The 25,685-nt window shown below is 43.5% G+C and overlaps 3 protein-coding genes across 5 annotated transcripts in view; 1 reads left to right on the top strand and 2 right to left on the bottom strand.

Moving 5' to 3' along the window:
- Nucleotides 1-783: 783 nt before the first annotated feature.
- Ugt1a1 (UDP glucuronosyltransferase family 1 member A1) lies at nt 784-9,386 on the bottom strand. Its single transcript, XM_090355080.1, has 5 exons — nt 8,440-9,386; nt 6,020-6,151; nt 4,059-4,146; nt 3,527-3,746; nt 784-1,795 (listed from the first exon to the last, which is right to left on the bottom strand). The coding sequence occupies exons 1-5, from the start codon at nt 9,301-9,303 to the stop codon at nt 1,498-1,500; spliced, it is 1,602 nt and encodes a 533-aa protein (XP_090211206.1). The 5' UTR covers nt 9,304-9,386; the 3' UTR covers nt 784-1,497.
- Nucleotides 9,387-12,982: 3,596 nt separating this feature from the next.
- LOC150048950 (UDP-glucuronosyltransferase 1A6-like) overlaps nt 12,983-25,685 on the bottom strand; it is a 37,582-nt gene continuing 24,879 nt past the window's right edge. For 2 of the 3 annotated variants that reach the window (XM_090355077.1, XM_090355076.1), the window contains 4 exons: nt 18,371-18,502; nt 16,455-16,542; nt 15,938-16,157; nt 12,983-13,995 (listed from right to left, as the gene is read on the bottom strand). In XM_090355077.1, coding sequence (XP_090211203.1) covers nt 13,698-13,995; nt 15,938-16,157; nt 16,455-16,542; nt 18,371-18,502 — 738 coding nt within the window. In that variant the 3' untranslated portion in view covers nt 12,983-13,697. Of the gene's footprint in view, nt 13,996-15,937; nt 16,158-16,454; nt 16,543-18,370; nt 18,503-20,509; nt 21,416-25,685 lie in introns of those variants that run through there. The other variant, XM_090355075.1, reaches the window with a different exon arrangement.
- On the top strand, nt 24,765-25,587 carry LOC150048951 (dnaJ homolog subfamily B member 3-like). The gene has a single exon (XM_090355079.1). The coding sequence runs from the start codon at nt 24,877-24,879 to the stop codon at nt 25,537-25,539; it is 663 nt and encodes a 220-aa protein (XP_090211205.1). The 5' UTR covers nt 24,765-24,876; the 3' UTR covers nt 25,540-25,587.

Genomic DNA, 25,685 nt, shown 5'->3' with positions numbered 1-25,685 from the left:
CAAAGCTTCTTTCAGTGTCATCCTGATTTCATTATCCCTCATCTTTCCCAGAACTTGTATGTAGACATGCTGTGCTGCCCCACCTCTGTCAGCTTCACCAGAACTCAGCCAATGCAGGCTCCTCACCATTAAACCTCCAGAAATGTGAGATAAACACACCTGTTCTCTTCTCAGGTGTTTCATGGTAACAGTACAAGACAGATTAATACACAATGTTAGAGTGGAGGAAGTTCATATAGTTATGGGAATTTTCCAAATTATGATGTTCCAATCAGCTCTCCCCTGCTATTAAAATACCCACTAAGCCATCTTATACAGCAAGGTTCTTTGGGCCCAGGGTGTCAGGAGCTTCAGTCCACGATCGCTGGACCTTCAGGCTGGAGGCCTGTACTGAGGTATTTCAGGGTGGGAATGTGTTTGAAGTGGAGGAAGCTGCTCACCTTCTGGGAGCTGAGAAGCAGAGCAGGAAGAAAGGGACCAGAGTCCCAAGATTCCCTTCAAGGTTCACCACTTGCCAGAGGTGTCAGTGGCTGACGGCCCCGCCTTCAACACAGAAGCCTTTGGAAGGCAAGTAATTACAGCAGTAATACTGGGATTCTGGGAAATGCAGGGAGAGGTGATTTTTGTCTTCTCATGAGTATACGTGTGCATGGCATGTAGATGTATGTGTCTGTGTGAACATCTACACGTTTCAAATTTCCTCTCGAAATTATGCCTTCTAGTCATAATTACAAAACACCATATCACGACACATAAATGCAATACCAATGAAGAGAAAACCACTTTGGAAACATATATATGTAAGAATTTATTCATCTTGCTTGGGGAAATATCAAAGAGCACTTTTTTAACCCAACCCCACAACTTTCATCAGATTCATTTCATGCAGGAATGGTCATCCTCTCAAAAACAACACCAGCAATTTTATAATCATCATTCTTTTCCCCAAGGTCACAAACCACACCTGGTCTCAAGGACTCCAAGCCATGTATTCCTACAAAGTACACCCTACTGGTCCTAAAACTTCCTTCTATAAACACACCAGGTGACACTCTAAGAAGTATGGATACGGGCAAGGACCAACAATCCCTGGTGGGGAAGTGATCACAGTATCACAGAAAGCAGAACCAGTGGGAAAAGCCATCCAGAGCCAGGGTGGGTCTGAGTCATCTGTCCCTAAAATCAACACATGTGTGGCCATAAAAATTACAAAATGGGCCATTTGGGGTCTGTAATTCATTTGAGGGCTAACAGGTTCAGTCATATTAAAAGACCTGGAGAGGCAGACTTCATATTCAACATTTTACCCCTACGTGGTCCAGCAATCACATGGTTCAGTTTTTTTTTAATTCTTTTCAAAGAAAGTTCTCTGAGGATGTCTCAATTATATGAAGAATTTCCTTGGTAAGAATGAAATGAATTTGACATGGAATGTGTTTCCATGCATCTAAATGATTGGAGACCACATCAAGATTTCCCCTCGCTTTCCAACACTTCTCAGTGGGCCTTGGCTTTGTGGGGTTTCTTCACTCGCCCCTTCTTCCCAAAGCACTTCCGACAGCCAAAGGCACAGCATTTAAAGATGGTGAGGGCCACTGCCAGCAGGATGGCCAGGAGGAAGCCAATCACATCCAAGGAGTGGTACTGGTACCAGGTGAGGTCGTGGGCTGCAGGCCGCAGGTGTGGCGCCCCCTTGTGCCTCATCACGTACTCCACCCAGAACACAGCCAGGTCCAGGGGCTCTATGGGCCGGTCCTTGTGAAGGCTGGACAGGTGCATGATGTTCTCCTTGTAGCTGGACACAAGGACAGGGAGCAGGGAGGTGAATGCGGGAGCACCATGTAATGCACTGGGCTCCTCTGTTGGCTTCCCACCAGGGAGGCTGCCAGGGTTTCTCAACCAGGGGAGGCATGTGCTTTTTAGTAATCAGAAAAGAACATGTGTGAACGTGTTTGGGTGTGTACATGCTCACAGACACATACAAAGTTGATACATGTCCACAGAAGTAGGTAGGGAAAGAACTGGAAGCCAACATTATAATTTTAGAATCTCCAATTCTTGCTTCTACGCTCCTTTCAGATTGGTATTAGTAAACAGAAGAAGCCTGAATTATATGCATCATTCATTGTATTGTACATTATAGCAAAACAGAAAATGCATAGGCTTTCTTTTTGAAGGAAAAAGACATGCCAGAAATTGCCAGTGGAAGCACATTTGAAGTTGCAAACACGTACATCTGGCCAAAACAAGAGATGGTGGCAAACTTTTACTCAACAAAGTGAGTCCACATGTGGAACTGAGCCTGACATCGGGCCTGTATAACCTCCTCCTAGGGAGTGATTTCTGTTAGTTTTGACAGTGCTAACAGTTGGTCCTGAACAACTCAGTCTAAAATGTGGTGAGGGCTCAAGTGTTTGGTATGGACACATGAGAACAAGGAAGTGGAGCCCGAGGAGACTCAAGAAGATGAGAACAAAAGAGGCAGAAAAAAGGAAAGCAAGGCCTTCTTCAGTTCACCCCTAAGTCATGAGCATCTTGGGTAAGAAAGTACAATGAAGGAAAAATATCGACTTACTGATATTCTGGTACACAGTTTCTTTCTATATGGATATCCTCTGGTGGTAGATTTCCATAGAGCCATTTATTAAATATTTAATGAAAACCTATTATGGCCTAGTTAGTCAACACAAAATGATTTTTCAGATTGTTCTATTCTTTTCTCACATTGTTGAAGTATACATCCTGGTTAAAGCACAGCACGCATGTAGATTTCAATCTGATATACGTGGGTTAAAGATAACAGTGGAAATGGTGCTATGACTTTAAGTAGTAGAGTACTGACCTGGAGCAAAAATTTAATATGGCTACTGGGAACTGTTTAAGTCCCCTGACCACCAAAAAAAAAAAGAAGAAGAAAAGAAAAGACAAAAAGAAAGAAAGACTTTAAAAAAATACCATCAATTAACTCATGCTGCAATTGTAAATAAAAAACGTACTACAGAATGTCTTCCAGGTCATTGTTCAGGTTCCAAGCAGGTGTCTATAAGGTGGAAGAAGAAGAAGAAGCTGGGCACTGTCAGGTGAGAGCTGGATGTCTGGATGCTGACAAGCCAGGGCACAAGGGGACAATGGGAACCCGTGAATGAGACCTCCACTAGCCTGTGCTCAGGTGGATGGTTTGTGGGGAAGGAAGCAGGACTGGGACTCCTGGTTGTGCTCTGGTTGTGCTGCAACTTTACTTGCCAAGCAGTGGTGCCCTGTCATGAGGGAGCCTTGAAGAGCTAGTAATCACAGGCTTCATGACTTTCCCACAGGATTCCATGAGTCACCAATCGAGTGGATGTGATCAAGATAAATGTGCAGGTGGAAACTGAATGAAGAAGGTCATGTGTACAAATAATCTATGTTAGTAAAAGAGAAAAGTGAGTCAAGATTTCTACCATTAAAATGTATATACTAAGGGTAGATTGCAGGTCTGAGGTTTTTTTTTAACTTTTGGGTTTTTAGGTTTTCTTTTTACTCTTACCTTTTGTCATTGATGACTGCTTTGAGTGCCTTTGCTATATCATCAGAAGTCATTTCAAGGACATTCAGGGTCACACCAGCCCCGCGGGTCTCCATGCGCTTTGCATTGTCCATCTGGTCACCAAACAAGGGCATCATCACCATAGGGATGCCGTTGCATATTCCCTCATATATGCCATGGGAGCCAGCATGTGTGATGAACGCACGAGTCTTCGGGTGACCTGAGAAGAAAAGCGAGCAGGCAGGCACATTGGTGGTCCAGTGGCGGCATTTTCTAGTCTGTCACTGTCTAACTTCTGATTATATGCTGAGAACTCATTCATGTCCAGTGCTGCACTTGACAAAACGATAAGAAGTTCAAGGATCACACACACACACACACACACACACACACACTAAAAAGCAGTGTGAGATAGTCTAGCTGCAGTATCTTCCAGTTAACAATGCTCTTTGAAAACCGTTGTCTATGCATTTTCTTAATTTAACCCAAAGGGTTAAATTCTCCCAACATGCACCAAATTCTCCCAACATACCCAGCAGATCATTTTGGGGTAGCCACTTGACAAGTATCGTGTTGTTGGCAAGATTTGATGGTCGGCTTCCTGTGTAGCGCCAGAGGACCTTGCAGGGACAAAATGAACACAGCTTTATCCAAGAACATGTTTTGCCATCATCTGTTATAAACCAAGGGGGAAAATCTCCCATAGCTCTGTTGAGCGTGCGTCCTCATGTGATCCATATAAACTGTCTGGGCCTAATTTCCTGCTACGTCTTCTTTTGATTCTCTATTCTTTTTTTCCATCAGCAATAGTTTTATATAATTCGTGTCTCTCATAGTCAGAGTCTTTAAGAAAGATCAGGTGGAAAATCCTGAGGGAGGATGGCTGCACGTTCCCTGTCTCTTGGACCTGTCCCTCATTAGTTCAAATTCTGACCCATCCATTCTTCTGACCCCTCATCCAGTGAGGCAAGCCTGCATTCTTGCTATAAAGTTGGATAAGTCATCAAGGGTTGAAGAAAAATAAGAGTAAAGGACAAAACTGAAGGATTTGAATGTTTGGTACCCAGAGAAGATTTTTTTTGACTGAAAGTGGTGTCAGATAAATCTTGGTAATTATTTCCCTCATTAACTTTTGCCATTTATAAGCTATGGAGGGAACAAAAAAGATATAATTGTTGGTTATATTAGATCCTTATACACAGTAGGTACTCAAAATATGTTTGGTGAATAATGTGTGTGTGTATGTGTCCTGATTCTTGAACTCAGGGCCTGGGCACTACCACTGAGCTTTGTCATTTAAAGCTGGCACTCTAGCAGTGGAGTCACAGCTCCACTTCAGCTTTTTAGTTGTTAATTGGAGAAAAGAGTCTCATGATGTGTCTGGCCTGGCTTTGAACCTCAACCCTCAGATCTCAGCTAGTTACTGAGTAGCTAAGATTACTGGGGTGACCTAGTGGTTCCTGGCACAAACATATTTCAATTGAATGCAACAAATATGCTAGAACTATATGCTAAATATGCTAAGACCTCTACGTAACAATAGACTTGAGACCCAAGAAGGGTTAATAGAAAATGGAGGCCAGTAAATGCAGGATCATCTTCCTGGTGATGATTCTCTATTCTTTCAACTCACATTAGCTCCTATGTTTACAGTTTGCTAAAGGTTGTGGCATGTAGTCTAGGTTAGCAAAGAGTGACAGTGTATGGATTCCAGAACATGAACAGGGTTCAGAATGAATAGAAGCTCTGGAGAGTTGTGGTGCAGTAACTAAGAATGCTCCCTGGCTAGAAACGTCCTACACTTTCTTCCTGAGCGTGATGAGAATAGTGGGATCCCTGCATAAACACACCAGGTCATCACTGCCACACCTCATGATTTCTCAAAACATTCTTCACTTCATAAAAAACATCCTTGCAAAACTATCCACACAAACACATAGGATATCAATCCAGTGTCCTAGCCAGCATTCTTTTGAGAAATTCTCATATATTCCATGAAGAACCAATACCATGTTCAGTTATTTTTTTTTACTAACTTCTCTTTAACAGTTTTGATTCTTGTCAATTGGCCAAAAAGACAAACAACCTTCTGAGTAAGGTGGCCTATGCTTCAAGAATAGTTGAGCTAAACTGTAAAAATTCTAATTAGCAGTTAGGAAATAGCAGAGGATGCCAACTACTTAAATGTATTGAGATCCTGAAAGTTAGGGATTAGATCTAATTATGAGTGCAAAATTAAGCAATCATGGACCTGGTAATATGGCATGGTGACAGAGGGACTGGCTAGCATGCATGAAACTCTAGCTTTGATTCCAGAGTGCCACATACACAGGGAAAACCTGAAGTGGCACTGTAGTTCAAGTGGTAGGGTGGGAGACTTCAGCAGAAGAAGCTCAGAAAGTGTGCCCAGGCGATGGTTTCATGTCCCAGGACTGGCAAAAAAAAACAAAAAAAATCTTAATTACATTAAGTCATCATGGAGAATGGACTTACCGTCTGGGGGATTTGGCCCAGAGCCTCAGCAATTGCCATCGCCTTCTTCTCGGGAATCTCTGCAACCATGGATCCCAAAGAGAAAACCACGATCCCATGCTCTCCAGAGGCATTGATGTAGGCTTCAAATTCCTACAACCAAAAGAGAATTTTCCAGTTCACTTTTTCTCATATTCTTCAGTGTGATCATGTAATAAATCTCTGAGTTTGCTTCATTCCTGTTAAGAAAGTGTTAAAATGTGTGTATGGAAAAAATGCGTGCATGTGTATGGCGGAAAAACAAACTTATTTTCAAGACAGACTCCATACATAGTTTAGGCAGGCCTCGAACTGGTGATCCTCCTGCTGCAGTCTTCAGAGTATCACAACCACTGGTGTGTGGGACTGCTCAGCTACACAAAAACTACTGAGGTGTAGGTTCTGCAGGTTGATCTCCTTCCTTACTTCTTCCCCCAAAGGAAGTCGATTTCATTTGTCTCTGTGGGGTTCCCTCGACATGAAGAATCCATGTGCTCCTTATCCAAGAGAAAAGCTAAGGCACCTGTATGCACATGTGCAAAAATGCAGACACACAAATATATCCATTCATCCCACAGGCACACTGAGTGAAAACCCACACCCTGACTGACAGATGGCATCACCGGGTGGGTTTCCTCCCTGTGCAAAGACCAGGGATAACCATGAACCTTGGTCTCCCTACTTGTGGAACACTTGTTTTCTGAAGGGCTTCAGCATGCATGGACAGAGACCCAGCTCTTTAACTAGTTCAATCTGAACAGGATTCTAGGCAACTTCCTCTAGGCATGCTTCTCTCTCACCACCTCTTTGATCCTATGCCCTTCCCAGCTGTTGTACTTTGGCCAAGTCCTCCAGGCCCACCCAACGAGTCAGAATGGCTCATCCTCTTTGCCACATCCTGCATCTTTTGTCTGTAGCAGGAACATCTTGAGGATGGTTGTTGTGTGGCCTTTCTGCCCCAGAAGGCACCACATCAGTATTCTCCTTCACTCCCTCTTTCCTCAGCAGAGGCAGTTTCTTTCATCGCATACTCTAGATTCTCCAATGAGTGATGGAACAAGGCTGACAAGAAGCTTTGTTCCTTTCAGCTGTCTTGAAAGGCTCTCACCAATTATCCTTTCCTTACATCCCCTGACACCTGCTCAGCAACTAGCAAGACAGGACTTCTCCGGAATCAAGCACTGATTAACACAAAATCAAAACCCACAGGGTTCCAAACACGCAATATTGAATAACCGTGGTCAACCAGACTTTCACTGGCACGCAAGTTTATGTACAGAAAATAGCAAAGCAAACAACAGAGTGTGGAATAGTGCCCAACGCCCTCTGCACCACTTTAATAGGCTCCCAAAGGGCAAACCCACTCCCTACTTGAAAACCTGCCCTGAACTTTGTCCTGACTTCAGAGTCCCCAGAACAGCCACAAGGCAAACCAACATGTCAACTGAACATGAGGTTTAGGAAAACAACAACTAACCTTTGATTGTCCTAATTCTTAAGCCTTTCTAAGAGATAAGACCCTTCTCCAGCGAGAGGGACTTTTTCCATTTGAAGCTACCTCGAGGCTCACAAGAGACATTTAACACACTGCCTAAATTCTACTGAGAAGTTCCCTTCCAAAACATTTTCTGCTTTTCCGGAATCCACTTAGACTTTGTGTTAGAAACATGTCACTTCACCATGTGGCCTTCCAAGGCAAGCACACAGCTACTTGCAGCCTTCCTGTCATCCTGTGTGTCTTCCAGTCCTTGGCTGTCTTAAAGCCTCTGGCTTCCCAAATCTACCATTTGGCCAATTTTCAACATGTGTACCCATTGCCTCAGAATTGCTGCCTTTCACAAAGTTAGTCTGTGACCCAGGCAGAAGAAAGGCCTTGTCATTTACTAGGAAAGAAAGGCTTCAGTATCTTGCTTCTTCTCATATACGTAGAAACTGGCACATTTAAGTGGAACCAAAAGGCAAGATCCCTTGCCAAGATGTGTAAATTCAGAGAACTCTCTCAACAGATCTGAACTTCTAATGATTCAAAGAAGCCACATGCTCCTGGCAAAGCCAGGATGTGTGCTGCACACCCTACTTCTCTGCAAGGTGAATTCTGGGCATAGAACATGGGATGGTTGTTGCATTAGAATGTTCTTTCCATTAAGTTAAATTACACAGAATACAATGCCCAAACATATACTTTCTGGCAAACTTAAGATATGAAAGCAATAACTTGGAAGAGAATACTAAAAACTGAGAAACTAAATCCTCAGAGACTCATGAGAAAAGAAATGAAAAGAATCACAGCATTTAAAACAATTTCAGTAGGTTCACTCAGTATATTTCTTCGGAATTTTCTTCTATCCTCATCATTTGCTTTTACAGATATAGTCACATACAAGTCCCAGTTAAATACACACCTGTGATATTGGTTTTTTCTGAAGGCAATTTATCCCACCAATAAAAACCATGTTGGGCATGATGGGCATTGGGTAATTCCTCACAAAGTCATCTCTAAACAGCCAGATAGCTGCTGAGTTCAGAAGGTCCTTGACTGTGACAACCCTCTGGAGGATTTCTGAGGCAAGCGGCTCATAGGGAGTATAAACTGCATGGCACAGAAAGTTCTCTGACAGAGCAAAAAGCACATTCTTTGCTCGTTGCAGGAAGGTCATGCGATCCACGTTTAAGGAAAAAGGCCTGGGCACATAGGACATGGGTCTGGGACACTGGGTAGCTTCAGAGTCCAGTCCACATGGAATTGCATTCAAGAAGTACACAGAAGGCAGAGCCAGGTACTGGGCCACAATGGGGCCGCAGAGAAGGAAAGGGTCTGTCAACACAGCATCGAAGCCACTTTCCTGAAGAGAGGCCATGTAGTCCTTGTTTTGCAGTAAGTGGGAGCAGATAGTCAGCATCATTGCAGAAGTCTTCTGGGCTTGCTCGTAGAGTCTAACAAAACGCTGTAGGAAGGGCTCCTCCACGAAAACGCTGAGCCCAAAGTTTTGAAAAATACTTTCATAATCTTCCTTTGTGTAGGGCACAGGGTACTTCTTCAAGGTGTAGAATGATCCTTCTTTTATATACATTGAGGCCTCTGGTGCTAGGACCACTATTTCATGTCCCCTGTGGTGAAGCTGTTGGATGACCCCGACCATGCTGAGCCAGTGGCTGCCATCTAGTGGGATTAACAACAGTTTCCCTGCGAGGGTCACAGAGGAGCCAAGCATACATAGCAGTACCACCAGGAGAAGCGGACGGAGGCCTTCAGACATTGCAAACATTATGTGTCTGCCTTTAGGCTGGCCACCAGTTCACCCTCAGTTGCACATGTGCAGCAAGAGATAAGTAGCATTTGAAGTTAATGTTTGACTCTGTTCCAAGACTAAAAGTACAGCTCTGCAAAACTACTGGCAGCCCAGAAAGCTGGCTCTGTGAGATGAAGAGGCTGGAACTCTACCAAGTTTCTTACTTGGCTACAAGAGTTGAATTCCTTCCTCAAATCACATTCAAGAATGAGCACATAAGATAAAATATCTCTGGAACTTAGACTCCAGAAAATTGTTTCAGAAATTGATAGTTTTGTCACACTATGTTTTCCTGTACCATTTGAGTGTAGGTTACAAAAGGAAATGCTCCATCACCCTGTAATATTTAAGAGTGTATGTCCACAAAACAAGAATGACCAATTATCAAGGAAATGTAATGCTTATATAAAATATGTAGTTTGTATTGTATTATGTGCTCTTCCTAATATCTTTTATATGAATTTCTCCTCTTCCTGATAGAATTCTTTCTGAGAGTGTTATTATTTTATATCTTACATCCATTTTAATCTGGAATCATTTGTTAGTCCTAGTTTTTCATGAATTGATAGCCCAAGAATCAATTTTGCAGAATAAGAAAAAGAAAATTATTGCCAGAAAAGGAAAAGGACCCTAGGTGACTACGTAAATTTCCTTCCCAGAAACAAAATAGACGGGGTTTTTTTGTTGTGGTTGTTGTTTTGAGAAAGACTTTTTCAGTTTTGGAGTTTTGTTTTTGCTTGTTTCTTCCTTGGTCAGTCAAGGGATTTGACCATGGATCTAGCCATTGTCTCTAAGCTCTTTCTTGTCAAGGGTAGGGCTTTACCACTTTCAGTCATTTTGCTTTTATGGTGATGAATTAGAGATAAGTGTCTCACTAACTTTTCTGCCCATGCTGGTTTTGAACTACAGTCCTCAGATCTCAGCCTTCTGAGTAGTTAAGATTACAGATATGAGGCATCAGAGTCCAGATTCAGAAGGTCTTTTTGAATGAAAACAAAACCCAGAAGTGAATCTCTTAAGACTGCCCTGAGAATGTCTCTTCCACGCTGCTCATTCGAGCCTCTGCCTGGTTATGTCTACCATTTTCTTCATTTATCTATAGTTACTGAGTCCCACACAGTGCAAAGTCCCAATATTGCAGCTGAGATCATCTACACCAAGTCTCTCCTCTCCAGAAACCACATTCCATAAGGAAAAATGGACTAACAACTGAAATGGACAAAGCAGAACCTGAGAGATTGTGAGACGTGTTAGGATGGAAATGAACAATGTTGTTCTGGAGTAGAGAAGGACCAGAAGAGGAAATTTACTTCAGCGTATGTGCTCCAAGGACTGCTTCAAGTGAAGAGAAAATGCTTCCTATAGAAAAAAGCAAAACACAGGAGTAAATTAAGCAAGTTCAATTGAAATCCTCAGATTGATCCAAGTACAGTGTGAATTCTGATGATCACTTTGAAATCAAAGGGAACAGGCCAACAAAAAAATAGTTTTTAATGAGCCCAGAGTACATGGCAAGTACTATCTATAACACATCTTAAACGGTCCCATAGAAAAGGCAGACAGTATCTTCCTCCTTTTATGAACAAAGGCACTAAAATACAGATGAATGAAACAAATGGCTACAGTCCTGTGGTACCTTCTGGACAGAGCTAATAACCAAACCCTTCAATGGACCAGGGCACATCTCTGTTTTTAACAATTCCTCAAGATGTGCAGGGATACACAAAATGATGTACAAAACCCTTCTTTCTTAGTTCTTTTTAATTTTCCCGTCCTGGGCTTGAGCTCAGGGCCTGAGCTCTGTCCTTGGGTTTTCTCAAGGCTAGAACCCTACCACTTGAGCTACAGCACCACTAGACAAGCCTCCCTGCCCCTTCTTTCTCATTTCAATGATCCTATCCTTCTACAGTGGGATAGGAATGCTTCCTTGCCCTGATTCAGTACTATATCTTCTTGGTAGTGTGATTATATCTTTTTGGTAAAGTACTAGCATATTATTTTTAGATAGGCTTATACGTGACTTTTCCTTGAGTCTCCCATGAGGTTTTGGATTGAATCGGTTGGGACAGTGGAATTGGGGAACCAGAGGGTAGAAGTATGAATTTTGCATTGTGAGACAAACACAAACCTTTGTGCCAGTAGCAGGAAGCCTTGGCTTGGCTCTGAAAGGTTCTCCAAAGGCCTTTCTGGCTAAGATTTCCAACCAGAGCAGTGCTATTGAGAGGTAGAAACCTTAAAGACCTAAAAGGAGGGCCTAAGGCCACTGGAATGTAACCTCAGAGGGGACCTGAAACTCCAGTGGTCTTCAGCTCTTTCCAGAACCCCTTTCTCTGCTTCAATATGTAAACTCGGAGAGGACCTGACACTCCAATGGTCTTCAGCTCTTTCCCAGAACCCCTTTCTCTGCTTCAATATGCAAGCACATATTTCTCTCTTTTTTTTTTTTTGGCCAGTCCTGGACTTGAGCTGGGCCTTAGCACTGTCCTCAGGCTTTCCTCAAGGCTAGCGTATGACCCGGAGCTACGGAACCACTTCTGGTTTTTTCTATGTGTGTGGTACTGAGGAATCGAACCCGCCTCTTCCTGCACGCAGGACAGGGACTCTACTCCTAGGGCAAACTCCCAGAACCTCTCTCTTTTTATTTAACGAGAGAAGTTTCACTTCAACAAGTCAGATTATAAATACAAAGCATCTTTGTGTCATCCTGCTTTCATTATTCCTCATCTTTCCCAGAACTTGTATGCAGACCTGCCGTGCTGCCCCACCTCTGTCAGCTTCACCAGAACTCAGCCAATGCAGGCTCCTCACCACTAAACCTCCAGAAATGTGAGATAAACACACCTGTTCTCTTCTCAGGTGTTTCATGTTAGCAGTGCAAGACAGACTAATACACAATGTTAGAGTGGAGGAAGTTCATGTAGTTATGAGAATTTTCCAAATTATGATGTTTCAATCAGCTCTCCCCTGCTATTAAAATACCCACTGAGCCATCCTGGGCTTGAGCTAAGGGCCTGAGCACTGTCCTTGGACTTTCTCAAGGCTAGAGCTCTACCACTTAAGCCTCAGCACCACTTCCGGCTTTTTTCTATATATGTAGTATCGAGGAATTAAATCCGGGTCTTCGTGCATGCTAGGCAAGCACTCTACCACTAGGCCAAACTCCCGGCCCCCACTGAGCCATCTTATACAGCAAAGTTCTTTGGGCCCAGGGTGTCAGGAGCTTCAGTCCACGATCGCTGGACCTTTATGCTGGAGGCCTGTACTGAGGTATTTCAGGGTGGGAATGTGTTTGAAGTGGAGGAAGCTGCTCACCTTCTGGGAGCTGAGAAGCAGAGCAGGAAGAAAGGGACCAGAGTCCCAAGATTCCCTTCAAGGTTCACCACTTGCCAGAGGTGTCAGTGGCTGACGGCCCCGCCTTCAACACAGAAGCCTTTGGAAGGCAAGTAATTACAGCAGTAATACTGGGATTCTGGGAAATGCAGGGAGAGGTGATTTTTGTCTTCTCATGAGTATACGTGTGCATGGCATGTAGATGTATGTGTCTGTGTGAACATCTACACGTTTCAAATTTCCTCTCGAAATTATGCCTTCTAGTCATAATTACAAAACACCATATCACGACACATAAATGCAATACCAATGAAGAGAAAACCACTTTGGAAACATATATATGTAAGAATTTATTCATCTTGCTTGGGGAAATATCAAAGAGCACTTTTTTAACCCAACCCCACAACTTTCATCAGATTCATTTCATGCAGGAATGGTCATCCTCTCAAAAACAACACCAGCAATTTTATAATCATCATTCTTTTCCCCAAGGTCACAAACCACACCTGGTCTCAAGGACTCCAAGCCATGTATTCCTACAAAGTACACCCTACTGGTCCTAAAACTTCCTTCTATAAACACACCAGGTGACACTCTAAGAAGTATGGATACGGGCAAGGACCAACAATCCCTGGTGGGGAAGTGATCACAGTATCACAGAAAGCAGATGCCAGTGGGAAAAGCCATCCAGAGCCAGGGTGGGTCTGAGTCATCTGTCCCTAAAATCAACACATGTGTGGCCATAAAAATTACAAAATGGGCCATTTGGGGTCTGTAATTCATTTGAGGGCTAACAGGTTCAGTCATATTAAAGGACCTGGAGAGGCAGACTTCATATTCAACATTTTACCCCTACGTGGTCCAGCAATTACATGGTTCAGTTTTTTTTAATTCTTTTCAAAGAAAAGTTCTCTGAGGATGTCTCAATTATATGAAGAATTTCCTTGGTAAGAATGAAATGAATTTGACATGGAATGTGTTTCCATGCATCTAAATGATTGGAGACCACATCAAGATTTCCCCTCGCTTTCCAACACTTCTCAGTGGGCCTTGGCCTTGTGGGGTTTCTTCACTCGCCCCTTCTTCCCAAAGCACTTCCGACAGCCAAAGGCACAGCATTTAAAGATGGTGAGGGCCACTGCCAGCAGGATGGCCAGGAGGAAGCCAATCACATCCAAGGAGTGGTACTGGTACCAGGTGAGGTCGTGGGCTGCAGGCCGCAGGTGTGGCGCCCCCTTGTGCCTCATCACGTACTCCACCCAGAACACAGCCAGGTCCAGGGGCTCTATGGGCCGGTCCTTGTGAAGGCTGGACAGGTGCATGATGTTCTCCTTGTAGCTGGACACAAGGACAGGGAGCAGGGAGGTGAATGCGGGAGCACCATGTAATGCACCGTGCTCCTCTGTTGGCTTCCCACCAGGGAGGCTGCCAGGGTTTCTCAACCAGGGGAGGCATGTGCTTTTTAGTAATCAGAAAAGAACATGTGTGAACGTGTTTGGGTGTGTACATGCTCGCAGACACACACAAAGTTGATACATGTCCACAGAAGTAGGTAGGGAAAGAACTGGAAGCCAACATTATAATTTTAGAATCTCCAATTCTTGCTTCTACGCTCCTTTCAGATTGGTATTAGTAAATAGAAGAAGCCTGAATTATATGCATCATTCATTGTATTGTACATTATAGCAAAACAGAAAATGCATAGACTTTCTTTTTTTTTTTTTTTTTTTGCCCGTCCTGGGCTTGAGCTCAGGGCCTGAGCACTGTCCTTGGACTTCTCAAGGCTAGAGCTCTACCACTTGAGCCTCAGTACCACTTCCGGCTTTTTTCTATGTATGTGGTACCGAAGAATCGAACCTGGGTCTTCATGCATGCTAGGCAAGCACTTTAACCACTAGGCCAAACTCCCGCCCTAGACTTTCTTTTTAAAGGAAAAAGACAGACATGCCAGAAATTGCCAGTGGAAGCACATTTGAAGTTGCAAACAAGTACATCTGGCCAAAACAAGAGATGGTGGAAAACTTTTACTCAACAAAGTGAATCCATATGTGGAACTGAGCCTGACATCGGGCCTGTATAACCTCCTCCTAGGGAGTGATTTCTGTTAGTTTTAACAGTGCTAACAGGTGGTCCTGAACAACTCAGTCTAAAATGTGGTGAGGGCTCAAGTGTTTGGTATGGACACATGAGAACAAGGAAGTGGAGCCCGAGGAGACTCAAGAAGATGAGAACAAAAGAGGCAGAAAAAGGAAAGCAAGGCCTTCCTCAGTTCACCCCTAAGTCATGAGCATCTTGGGTAAGAAAGTACAATGAAGGAAAAATATCGACTTACTGATATTCTGGTACACAGTTTCTTTCTATATGGATATCCTCTGGTGGTAGATTTCCATAGAGCCATTTATTAAATATTTAATGAAAACCTATTATGGCCTAGTTAGTCAACACAAAATGATTTTTCAGATTGTTCTATTCTTTTCTCACATTGTTGAAGTATAACTTCCTGTTTAAAGCACAGCAAGCATGTAGATTTCAATCTGATATACGTGGGTTAAAGATAACTGTGGAAATGATGCTATGACTTTAAGTAGTAGAGTACTGACCTGGAGCAAAAATTTAATATGGCTACTGGGAACTGTTTAAGCCCCCTGACCACCAAAAAAAAAAGAAGAAAGAAAAGAGAAAAAGAAAGAAAGACTTTAAAAAAAATACCATCAATTAACTCATGCTGCAATTGTAAATAAAAAACGTACTACAGAATGTCTTCCAGGTCATTGTTCAGGTTCCAAGTAGGTGTCTATAAGGTGGAAGAAGAAGAAGAAGCTGGGCACTGTCAGGTGAGAGCTGGATGTCTGGATGCTGACAAGCCAGGGCACAAGGGGACAATGGGAACCCATGAATGAGACCTCCACTAGCCTGTGCTCAGGTGGATGGTTTGTGGGGAAGGAAGCAGGATTGGGACTCCTGGTTGTGCGCTGGTTGTGCTGCAACTTTACTTGCCAAGCAGTGGTGCCCTGTCATGAGGGAGCCTTGAAGAGCTAGTAATCACAGGCTTCATGACTTTCCCACAGGATTCCATGAGTCACCAATCGAGTGGATGTGATCAAGATAAATGTGCAGGTGGAAACTGAATGAAGAAGGTCATGTGTACAAATAATCTATGTTAGTAAAAGAGAAAAGTGAGTCAAGATTTCTACCATTAAAATGTATATACTAAGGGTAGATTGCAGGTCTGAGGTTTTTTTTTAACTTTTGGGTTTTTAGGTTTTCTTTTTACTCTTACCTTTTGTCATTGATGACTGCTTTGAGTGCCTTTGCTATATCATCAGAAGTCATTTCAAGGATATTCAGGGTCACACCAGCCCCGCGGGTCTCTATGCGCTTTGCATTGTCCATCTGGTCACCAAACAAGGGCATCATCACCATAGGGACGCCGTTGCATATTCCCTCATATATGCCATGGGAGCCAGCATGTGTGATGAACGCACGAGTCTTCGGGTGACCTGAGAAGGAAAGCGAGCAGGCAGGCACATTGGTGGTCCAGTGGCGGCATTTTCTAGTCTGTCACTGTCTAACTTCTGATTATATGCTGAGAACTCATTCATGTCCAGTGCTGCACTTGACAAAACGATAAGAAGTTCAAGGATCACACACACACACACACACACACACACTAAAAAGCAGTGTGAGATAGTCTAGCTGCAGTATCTTCCAGTTAACAATGCTCTTTGAAAACCGTTGTCTATGCATTTTCTTAATTTAACCCAAAGGGGGCTACACACCAAATTCTCCCAACATACCCAGCAGATCATTTTGGGGTAGCCACTTGACAAGTATCGTGTTGTTGGCAAGATTTGATGGTCGGCTTCCTGTGTAGCGCCAGAGGACCTTGCAGGGACAAAATGAACACAGCTTTATCCAAGAACATGTTTTGCCATCATCTGTTATAAACAAAGGGGGAAAATCTCCCATAGCTCTGTTGAGCGTGCGTCCTCATGTGATCCATATAAACTGTCTGGGCCTAATTTCCTGCTACGTCTTCTTTTGATTCTCTATTCTTTTTTTCCATCAGCAATAGTTTTATATAATTCATGTCTCTCATAGTTAGTTAGTCAGAGTCTTTAAGAAAGATCAGGTGGAAAATCCTGAGGGAGGATGGCTGCACGTTCCCTGTCTCTTGGACCTGTCCCCTCATTAGTTCAAATTCTGACCCATCCATTCTTCTGACCCCTCATCCAGTGAGGCAAGCCTGCATTCTTGCTATAAAGTTGGATAAGTCATCAAGGGTTGAAGAAAAATAAGAGTAAAGGACAAAACTGAAGGATTTGAATGTTTGGTACCCAGAGAAGATTTTTTTTGACTGAAAGTGGTGTCAGATAAATCTTGGTAATTATTTCCCTCATTAACTTTTGCCATTTATAAGCTATGTAGGGAACAAAAAGGATATAATTGTTGGTTATATTAGATCCTTATACACAGTAGGTACTCAAAATATGTTTGGTGAATAATGTGTGTGTATGTGTCCTGATTCTTGAACTCAGGGCCTGGGCACTACCACTGAGCTTTGCCATTTAAAGCTGGCACTCTAGCAGTGGAGTCACAGCTCCACTTCAGTTTTTTAGTTGTTAATTGGAGAAAAGAGTCTCATGATGTGTCTGGCCTGGCTTTGAACCTCAACCCTCAGATCTCAGCTTACTGAGTAGCTAAGATTACTGGGGTGACCTAGTGGTTCCTGGCACAAATATATTTCAATTGAATGCAACAAATATGCTAGAACTATATGCTAAATATGCTAAGACCTCTATGTAACAATAGACTTAAGAGACCCAAGAAGGGTTAATAGAAAATGGAGGCCAGTAAATGCAGGATCGTCTTCCTGGTGATGATTCTCTATTCTTTCAACTAACATTAGCTCCTATGTTTACAGTTTGCTAAAGGTTGTGGCATGTAGTCTAGGTTAGCAAAGAATGGCAAAGTGTATGGATTCCAGAACATGAACAGGGTTCAGAATGAATAGAAGCTCTGGAGAGTTGGGGTGCAGTAACTAAGAATGCTCCCTGGCTAGAAACGTCCTACACTTTCTTCCTGAGCGTGATGAGAATAGTGGGATCCCTGCATAAACACACCAGGTCATCACTGCCACACCTCATGATTTCTCAAAACATTCTTCACTTCATAAAAAACATCCTTGCAAAACTATCCACACAAACACATAGGATATCAAGCCAGTGTCCTAGCCAGCATTCTTTTGAGAAATTCTCATACATTCCATGAAGAACCAATACCATGTTGTTATTTTTTTACTAAATTCTCTTTAACAGTTTTGATTCTTGTCAATTAGCCAAAAAGACAAACAACCTTCTGAGTAAGGTGGCCTATGCTTCAAGAATAGTTGAGCTAAACTACTTAAATGTATTGAGATCCTGGAAGTTAGGGATTAGATCTAATTATGAGTGCAAAATTAAGCAATCATGGACCTGGTAATATGGCATGGTGGTAGAGGGACTGGCTAGCATGCATGAAACTCTAGTTTTGATTCCAGAGTGCCACATACACAGGAAAAACCTGAAGTGGCACTGGAGTTCAAGTGGTAGGGTGGGAGACTTCAGCAGAAGAAGCTCAGAAAGTATGCCCAGGTGATGGTTTCATGTCCCAGGACTGGCAAAAAAAAAAAAAAACCTTAATTACATTAAGTCATCATGGAGAATGGACTTACCGTCTGGGGGATTTGGCCCAGAGCCTCAGCAATTGCCATCGCCTTCTTCTCGGGAATCTCTGCAACCATGGATCCCAAAGAGAAAACCACGATCCCATGCTCTCCAGAGGCATTGATGTAGGCTTCAAATTCCTACAACCAAAAGAGAATTTTCCAGTTCACTTTTTCTCATATTCTTCAGTGTGATCATGTAATAAATCTCTGAGTTTGCTTCATTCCTGTTAAGAAAGTGTTAAAATGTGTGTATGGAAATAATGCGTGCATGTGTATGGCGGAAAAACAAACTTATTTTCAAGACAGACTCCATACATAGTTTAGGCAGGCCTCGAACTGGTGATCCTCCTGCTGCAGTCTTCAGAGTATCACAACCACTGGTGTGTGGGACTGCTCAGCTACACAAAAACTACTGAGGTGTAGGTTCTGCAGGTTGATCTCCTTCCTTACTTCTTCCCCCAAAGGAAGTCGATTTCATTTGTCTCTGTGGAGTTCCCTTGACATGAAGAATCCATGTGCTCCTTATCCAAGAGAAAAGCTAAGGCACCTGTATGCACATGTGCAAAAATGCAGAGACACAAATATATCCATGCATCCCACAGGCACACTGAGTGAAAACCCACACCCTGACTGACAGATGGCATCACCGGGTGGGTTTCCTCCCTGTGCAAAGACCAGGGATAACCATGAACCTTGGTCTCCCTACTTGTGGAACACTTGTTTTCTGAAGGGCTTCAGCATGCATGGACAGAGACCCAGCTCTTTAACTAGTTCAATCTGAACAGGATTCTAGGCAACTTCCTCTAGGCATGCTTCTCTCTCACCACCTCTTTGATCCTATGCCCTTCCCAGCTGTTGTACTTTGGCCAAGTCCTCTAGGCCCACCCAAAGAGTCAGAATGGTTCATCCTCTTTGCCACATCCTGCATCTTTTGTCTGTAGCAGGAACATCTTGAGGATGGTTGTTGTGTGGCCTTTCTGCCCCAGAAGGCACCACATCAGTATTCTCCTTCACTCCCTCTTTCCTCAGCAGAGGCAGTTTCTTTCATCGCATACTCTAGATTCTCCAATGAGTGATGGAACAAGGCTGACAAGAAGCTTTGTTCCTTTCAGCTGTCTTGAAAGGCTCTCACCCATTATCCTTTCCTTACATCCCCTGACACCTGCTCAGCAACTAGCAAGACAGGACTTCTCCGGAATCAAGCACTGATTAACACAAAATCAAAACCCACAGGGTTCCAAACACGCAATATTGAATAACCGTGGTCAACCAGACTTTCACTGGCACGCAAGTTTATGTACAGAAAATAGCAAAGCAAACAACAGAGTGTGGAATAGTGCCCAACGCCCTCTGCACTACTTTAATGGGCTCCTAAAGGGCAAACCCACTCCCTACTTGAAAACCTGCCCTGAACTTTGTCCTGACTTCAGAGTCCCCAGAAGAGCCACAAGGCAAACCAACATGTCAACTGAACATGAGGTTTAGGAAAACAACAACTAACCTTTGATTGTCCTAATTCTTAAGCCTTTCTAAGAGATAAGACCCTTCTCCAGTGAGAGGGACTTTTTCCATTTGAAGCTACCTCGAGGCTCACAAGAGACATTTAACACACTGCCTAAATTCTATTGAGAATTTCCCTTCCAAAACATTTTTGCTTTTCCGGAATCCACTTAGACTTTGTGTTAGAAACATGTCACTTCACCATGTGGCCTTCCAAGGCAAGCACACAGCTACTTGCAGCCTTCCTGTCATCCTGTGTGTCTTCCAGTCCTTGGCTGTCTTAAAGCCTCTGGCTTCCCAAATCTACCATTTGGCCAGTTTTCAACATGTGTACCCATTGCCTCAGAATTGCTGCCTTTCACAAAGTTAGTCTGTGACCCAGGCAGAAGTAAATTATTAAGATAACAGAAGCTGGGTGCCAATGGCTCATACCTGCAATTCTATAGTTATTCAGGAGGTTGAGATCTGAAGTTCACAGTTTGAAGCACTCTCATATAGGAAAATCAGTGAGACTCTTATCCTCAATTAACCAGGAGAAAACCAGAATTCAGTTGGTTCACTCAGTATATTTATATGGAAATTTCTTCTATCCTCACCTTTGATTTTACAGATATAGTCACATACAAGTCCCTGTTAAATACACACCTGTGATACTGGTTTTTTCTGAAGGCAATTTATCCCACCAATGAAAACCATGTTGGGCATGATGGGCATTGGGTAATTCCTCACAAAGTCATCTCTAAACAGCCAGATAGCTGCTGAGTTCAGAAGGTCCTTGACAGTGACAACCCTCTGGAGGATTTCTGAGGCAAGTGGCTCATAGGGAGTATAAACTGCATGGCACAGAAAGTTCTCTGACAGAGCAAAAAGCACATTCTTTGCTCGTTGCAGGAAGGTCATGCGATCTGGGTTTAAGGAAAAAAGCCTGGGCACATAGGACATGGGTCTGGGACACTGGGTAGCTTCTGAGTCCAGTCCACATGGAATTGCATTCAAGAAGTACACAGAAGGCAGAGCCAGGTACTGGGCCACAATGGGGCCGCAGAGAAGGAAAGGGTCTGTCAACACCGCATCGAAGCCACTTTCCTGAAGGGAGGCCATGTACTCCTTGTTGTGCAGTAAGTGGGAGCAGATAGTCAGCATCATTGCAGAAGTCTTCTGGGCTTGTTTGTAGAGTCTGACAAAACGCTGTAGGAAGGGCTCCTCCATGAAAACGCTGAGCCCTCGATCACGCTGAATACTTTCATAGTCTTCCGTCGTGTAGGGCACAGGGTACTTCTTCAAGGTGTAGAATGATCCTTCTTTTATATACATTGAGGCCTCTGGTGCTAGGACCACTATTTCATGTCCCCTATGATGAAGGTGTTGGATGACCCCGACCATGCTGAGCCAGCGGCTGCCATCTAGTGGGATTAACAACAGTTTCCCTGCGAGGGTCACAGAGGAGCCAAGCATACATAGCAGCAGGCCCAGGAGAAGCGGACGGAGGCCTTCAGACATTGCAAACATTATGTGTCTTCTTTTAGTCTGGCCAGCAGTTCACCCTCAGTTGCACATGTGCAGCAAGAGATAATTAGCACCTGACGTTAATGTTTCACTGTATTCCAAGTATAATGGAACATTCACAAAGCAGTGCAGAAAGTAAACTGTCTGAATGAAAGAGTGTGGAATTCTACTGGCTTATTTACTAAGCTACAAGAGTTGAATTATTTCCTCTAATCACTTTCATGAATGAGCACAGAATATAAAATATCACTAGAACTTTGGGGCCTATGAAATATTCATTTTCCGGATTTGGTAAAGTATTACCCTAGTAATTTTTCCCGTGTCATCTGTGTGTAGCTAACTTAAGCAAACATTGCTTTACCCCGAAATATTTAAGAGTGTATATCCACAAAACAAGAACAACCTCTCTAACCTCTTTTTTGCTCAAGGCAAGCACTCTACCACTTTGAGTTAAGTTTCTGGGTTTTTTGGTGTTATATTGGTGATAAGTGTCTCAAAACCTTTTCTTCCCAGGTTAGCTTTGAACTGCAATCCTCAAATCTCAGTAGCTAGTATTATCCACATGAGCCACCAGAGCCCAGCTTCAGAAGACCTTTTTGAAAGAAAACAAAACACAGTAGTGCAATTCTTAAGACTTTCCTGAGAATGTCTCTTCCACACTGCTCATTTCAGACTCTGACTGATTATCTCTACCATTTTCTTCATTTATCTAACAAATAGTTATTGAATTCCACACAGTGCAGAATCCCAATAGTGTAGTTGAGATCACCATAGATGGTCACCACACATTCTATAAAGAGAAACTGACTCACAACTGAAACAGATGAAGCAGGGCCTTAAAGATTGTGAGATGTGTTAGGATGGGATTGAACGGTGTTGTCCTCAGACAGAGAATGATTAGAAGAGGAAATTCACCTCAGTATATGTCCTCCAAAGACTGCTTCAAGGATAGAGAAAATGTTCTATATATAAGAAATTAAAAATACACACACAAAATAAACAATTTCAATTGGGCTCCTCACACCACGCCAAGGTTCAGTGAAAATTGTGATAATCACTTTGATAATCAAATGAGACCAGTGAACAAAATCTATAAGAATTGTATTTCTTAATTCCATGGTATATGGTCAAGTACTGTCTATAACTATCTTATCTGGTCCCACAGAAGAGGCAGACTGTATCTTCCTCCCTTTACAAACAAAGACAGTAAAGTACAGAAGAACAAAAGATTTGCTAGAGTCCTGTGGAAGCTTCTTGACAGAGCTAATAACCAAATCCTATGTGCTGGTGCACACTCTCTGTTTTTCACAATTCTACAAGATCCACAGTAGTGGGGCCGGGAGTTTGGCCTAGTGGTTAAAGTGCTTGCCTAGCATGCATGAAGACCCGGGTTCAATTCCTTGGCACCACATACATAGAAAAAAAAGCTGGAAGTGGTGCTGAGGCTCAGGTGGTACAGCTCTAGCCTTGAGAAAGTCCAAGGACAGTGCTCAGGCCCTGAGCTCAAGCCCAGGACTGGCAAAAAAAAAAAGATCCACAGTAGTACATTAAAAAAATGATAGGCAAAACCCGTCAGAGTAAATGGGGGGATAAAAGGCAGATGGAAAGACCTTGGAACCAAGGAGGTATTCGTGTACCACCAGGCATAGGTGCCTGGTGTGTCCTTGAACACAAGGGAAGTGTCAGGAGCAAGTGTGATAGGCTGCTTAAAAGCAATGCCCCTCTCCCCAACTGGACAAAATGCAGACAGAACAGAGTACTAAACTCTCTTCTTTGGGATTCCATTGCTGTCCAAACTAATCTCGATCCTACACAATCCCAATATTTTGTCCATGGACATTACTTGCCAGCATTTTGGAGGTTGTGCAGGGAGGATCACAGAGAAACTTGTAACTTTAAAGCTCCTTCCTTCTCTGTAGTCCTTTAGGTTGGAGCCCTCCCTCTTTCCCCTTATCTCCCAGCCATTCTGATCACCCTTCCCTAATTGTATTTTGTACTTTGGTAATTGCTTTATTCATACTGAACTTTATTCCTGATTGGCTTCCTATTTCTGTTTACTGCATGCTTATCAAGATCCACCTCCAGGGTTTCAAGTTCAGTCATTTGATAAGATATAAACTGAAGTGGCACTTTGTCCTGACAATACACCCAGTTAGACCTACACTCTTTCAAGATGAAACTTTAGAAAGTTCATTGGTTATTCATTTTCCCGTTAGAACTAAGTGATCTCCACTGGTGTGTTGCTTCACCACTGATCAAAGCAAGGAATATATTGTTCAGGAGAGAATGAGATAGGGTAGTGAATGAACTTAGATGCCAAGAACCCAAATGTTAAGCAACACCAAAAAGGAAATCATATCATGATTCAGCAATTTTTGTGGAGTAGATCCGTGTATCCAAATGTTTATATACAACATGAAACAACCAACAAAGATAGAATGATTTTGATTTACTAAACCAATTGTTAGCAGAATATACCCTGAGGATACTTTTCAGAAAAAGAATTTACAAAGCCCAAGCTATGATGTTATCTAAATGTTTCACTCATAATCTCTCATAAGCACATTACAGAAGTGACTTTATGTGTGATACCACAGAGGTCGAACAGAGAAGAGAAGCCAGCTCTCTGCTATGAAGCTGGATATTAAGAGTTTCAAAATATGTATAACTCCACTTATTCCTGAATTTTTTCTTTTCAAAGTTATTTTCTTACATGCTCATGTGACATTTAAAAAAATGTTCTTGCCAGTCCTGGGCTTGAGCTCAGGGCCTGAGCATTGTCCTTGGGCTTTCTCAAGGCTAGAGCTCTACCACTTGAGCCTCAGCACCACTTTCTGCTCTATGTATTCGGTACCGAGGAATCGAACCCGGGTCTTCATGCATGCTAGGCAAGCACTCTACCACTAGGCCAAACCCCTGGCCCTCATGTGACAATTTTTATGTCCACTAATGAATGCATGTTTATCTTGTCTGTATTTTGGCCTGAAACGTATATGATAGATTGAACAAAAGCAAACGAGTACTAAGGCCCATACAAGACATCACTTTCCTCAGGCCAGGTTCAAGAAAAACCCATTCATATCAATCCCTATCCCCTCAGGCTGAGGGGATAGCCTAACTTATATTTACTTGAATTTAAAACAAGTATGTTCTAAGGCACCCGGATTCCTCAATGTCTCCTCATTAAGGTTAGCCATATTCCACACATTTGGAGGACCAAACCTCTGGATAGGACAGAGAGCCTGGGTAAAGAGGTGGGCAGAAGCAAAGTCTACCTTGGCCTAGGCCCTATGGTTACTAAGCAACAAGACAACCGCCCTCCCCCGCCTTGGAGCACTGCATTCTGGGATAAGCCAAAGCATCCTCAGCCAATGAGAAGCGGCCACGTCACAAGAGCGCCGCCCCGCCTCCGCCCACAGCCTGGGCCCGCAGCCAGGCTCCCAGAAGCTGCCTTTGCCCTGCCCTGGCTCCAGGGCCGCGCCCTGCCCGCCCTCCTCTTCCCCACCATGGTGGACTACTACCAGGTGCTGGGCGTGCCCCGGCAGGCCTCCACCGACGCCATCAAGAAGGCCTACCACAAGCTGGCGCTCAAGTGGCACCCCGACAAGAACCCGGAGAACAAGGAGGAGGCAGAGAAGAGATTCAAGCAGGTGGCCCAGGCCTACGAGGTGCTGTCGGACGCCAGGAAACGCGGCGTCTATGACCGCTATGGCGAGGCCGGAGAGGACGGCCGGGCCGCCGCGGGCCGCCCCTGCCACGACCCCTTCGAGTGCGTCTTCAGCTTCCGCGACCCTGCCGACGTCTTCAGGGAGTTCTTTGCGGGCCAGGACCCCTTCTCCTTCGACTTCTTCGGAGCCCCGCTGGAGAACATTTTCGGAGGCCTGAGGTTCCCCCGCAGAACCAGAAACAGGGGGTTCGCACCCCTTTTCTCCACCTTCACTGAATTCCCAGCTTTTGGAGGTCACTTCTCTCCATTCCACACGAGATTCACACCCTATGGTTCAATGCGAAGTGGAGGTCTTTCTTCTTTCACCAAGTCCTGTGGCAGTGGTGGGATATACAGCTTCAAGCCTGCGTCCACTTCCACCGAAACAGTTAATAGCAAAAGTATCACCACTAAAAGAATCGTGGAGAATGGCCAGCAGAGGATGGAAGTGGAAGAAGACTGAGAGTTAAAATCTCTGGCAAAGAGCAGGCAATAAATGGCAAAGAGCAGTTGCATTGACACCTATATAATTCCCTTTGATTTAGTACATTTTGAGAAATAGCATTTTTTTAAGATTGTAAGTGACCTTTATTTTCAGAACAAGTGTAT

This window comes from Megascapheus bottae, chromosome 21 (genome assembly GCF_031878675.1).
Source record: "Megascapheus bottae isolate mThoBot1 chromosome 21, mThoBot2.hap1, whole genome shotgun sequence".
Classification (NCBI taxonomy): domain Eukaryota; kingdom Metazoa; phylum Chordata; class Mammalia; order Rodentia; family Geomyidae; genus Megascapheus; species Megascapheus bottae.
Note: the sequence above shows the minus strand (reverse complement) of the source record. Positions and strands in the feature narration are given on the sequence as shown.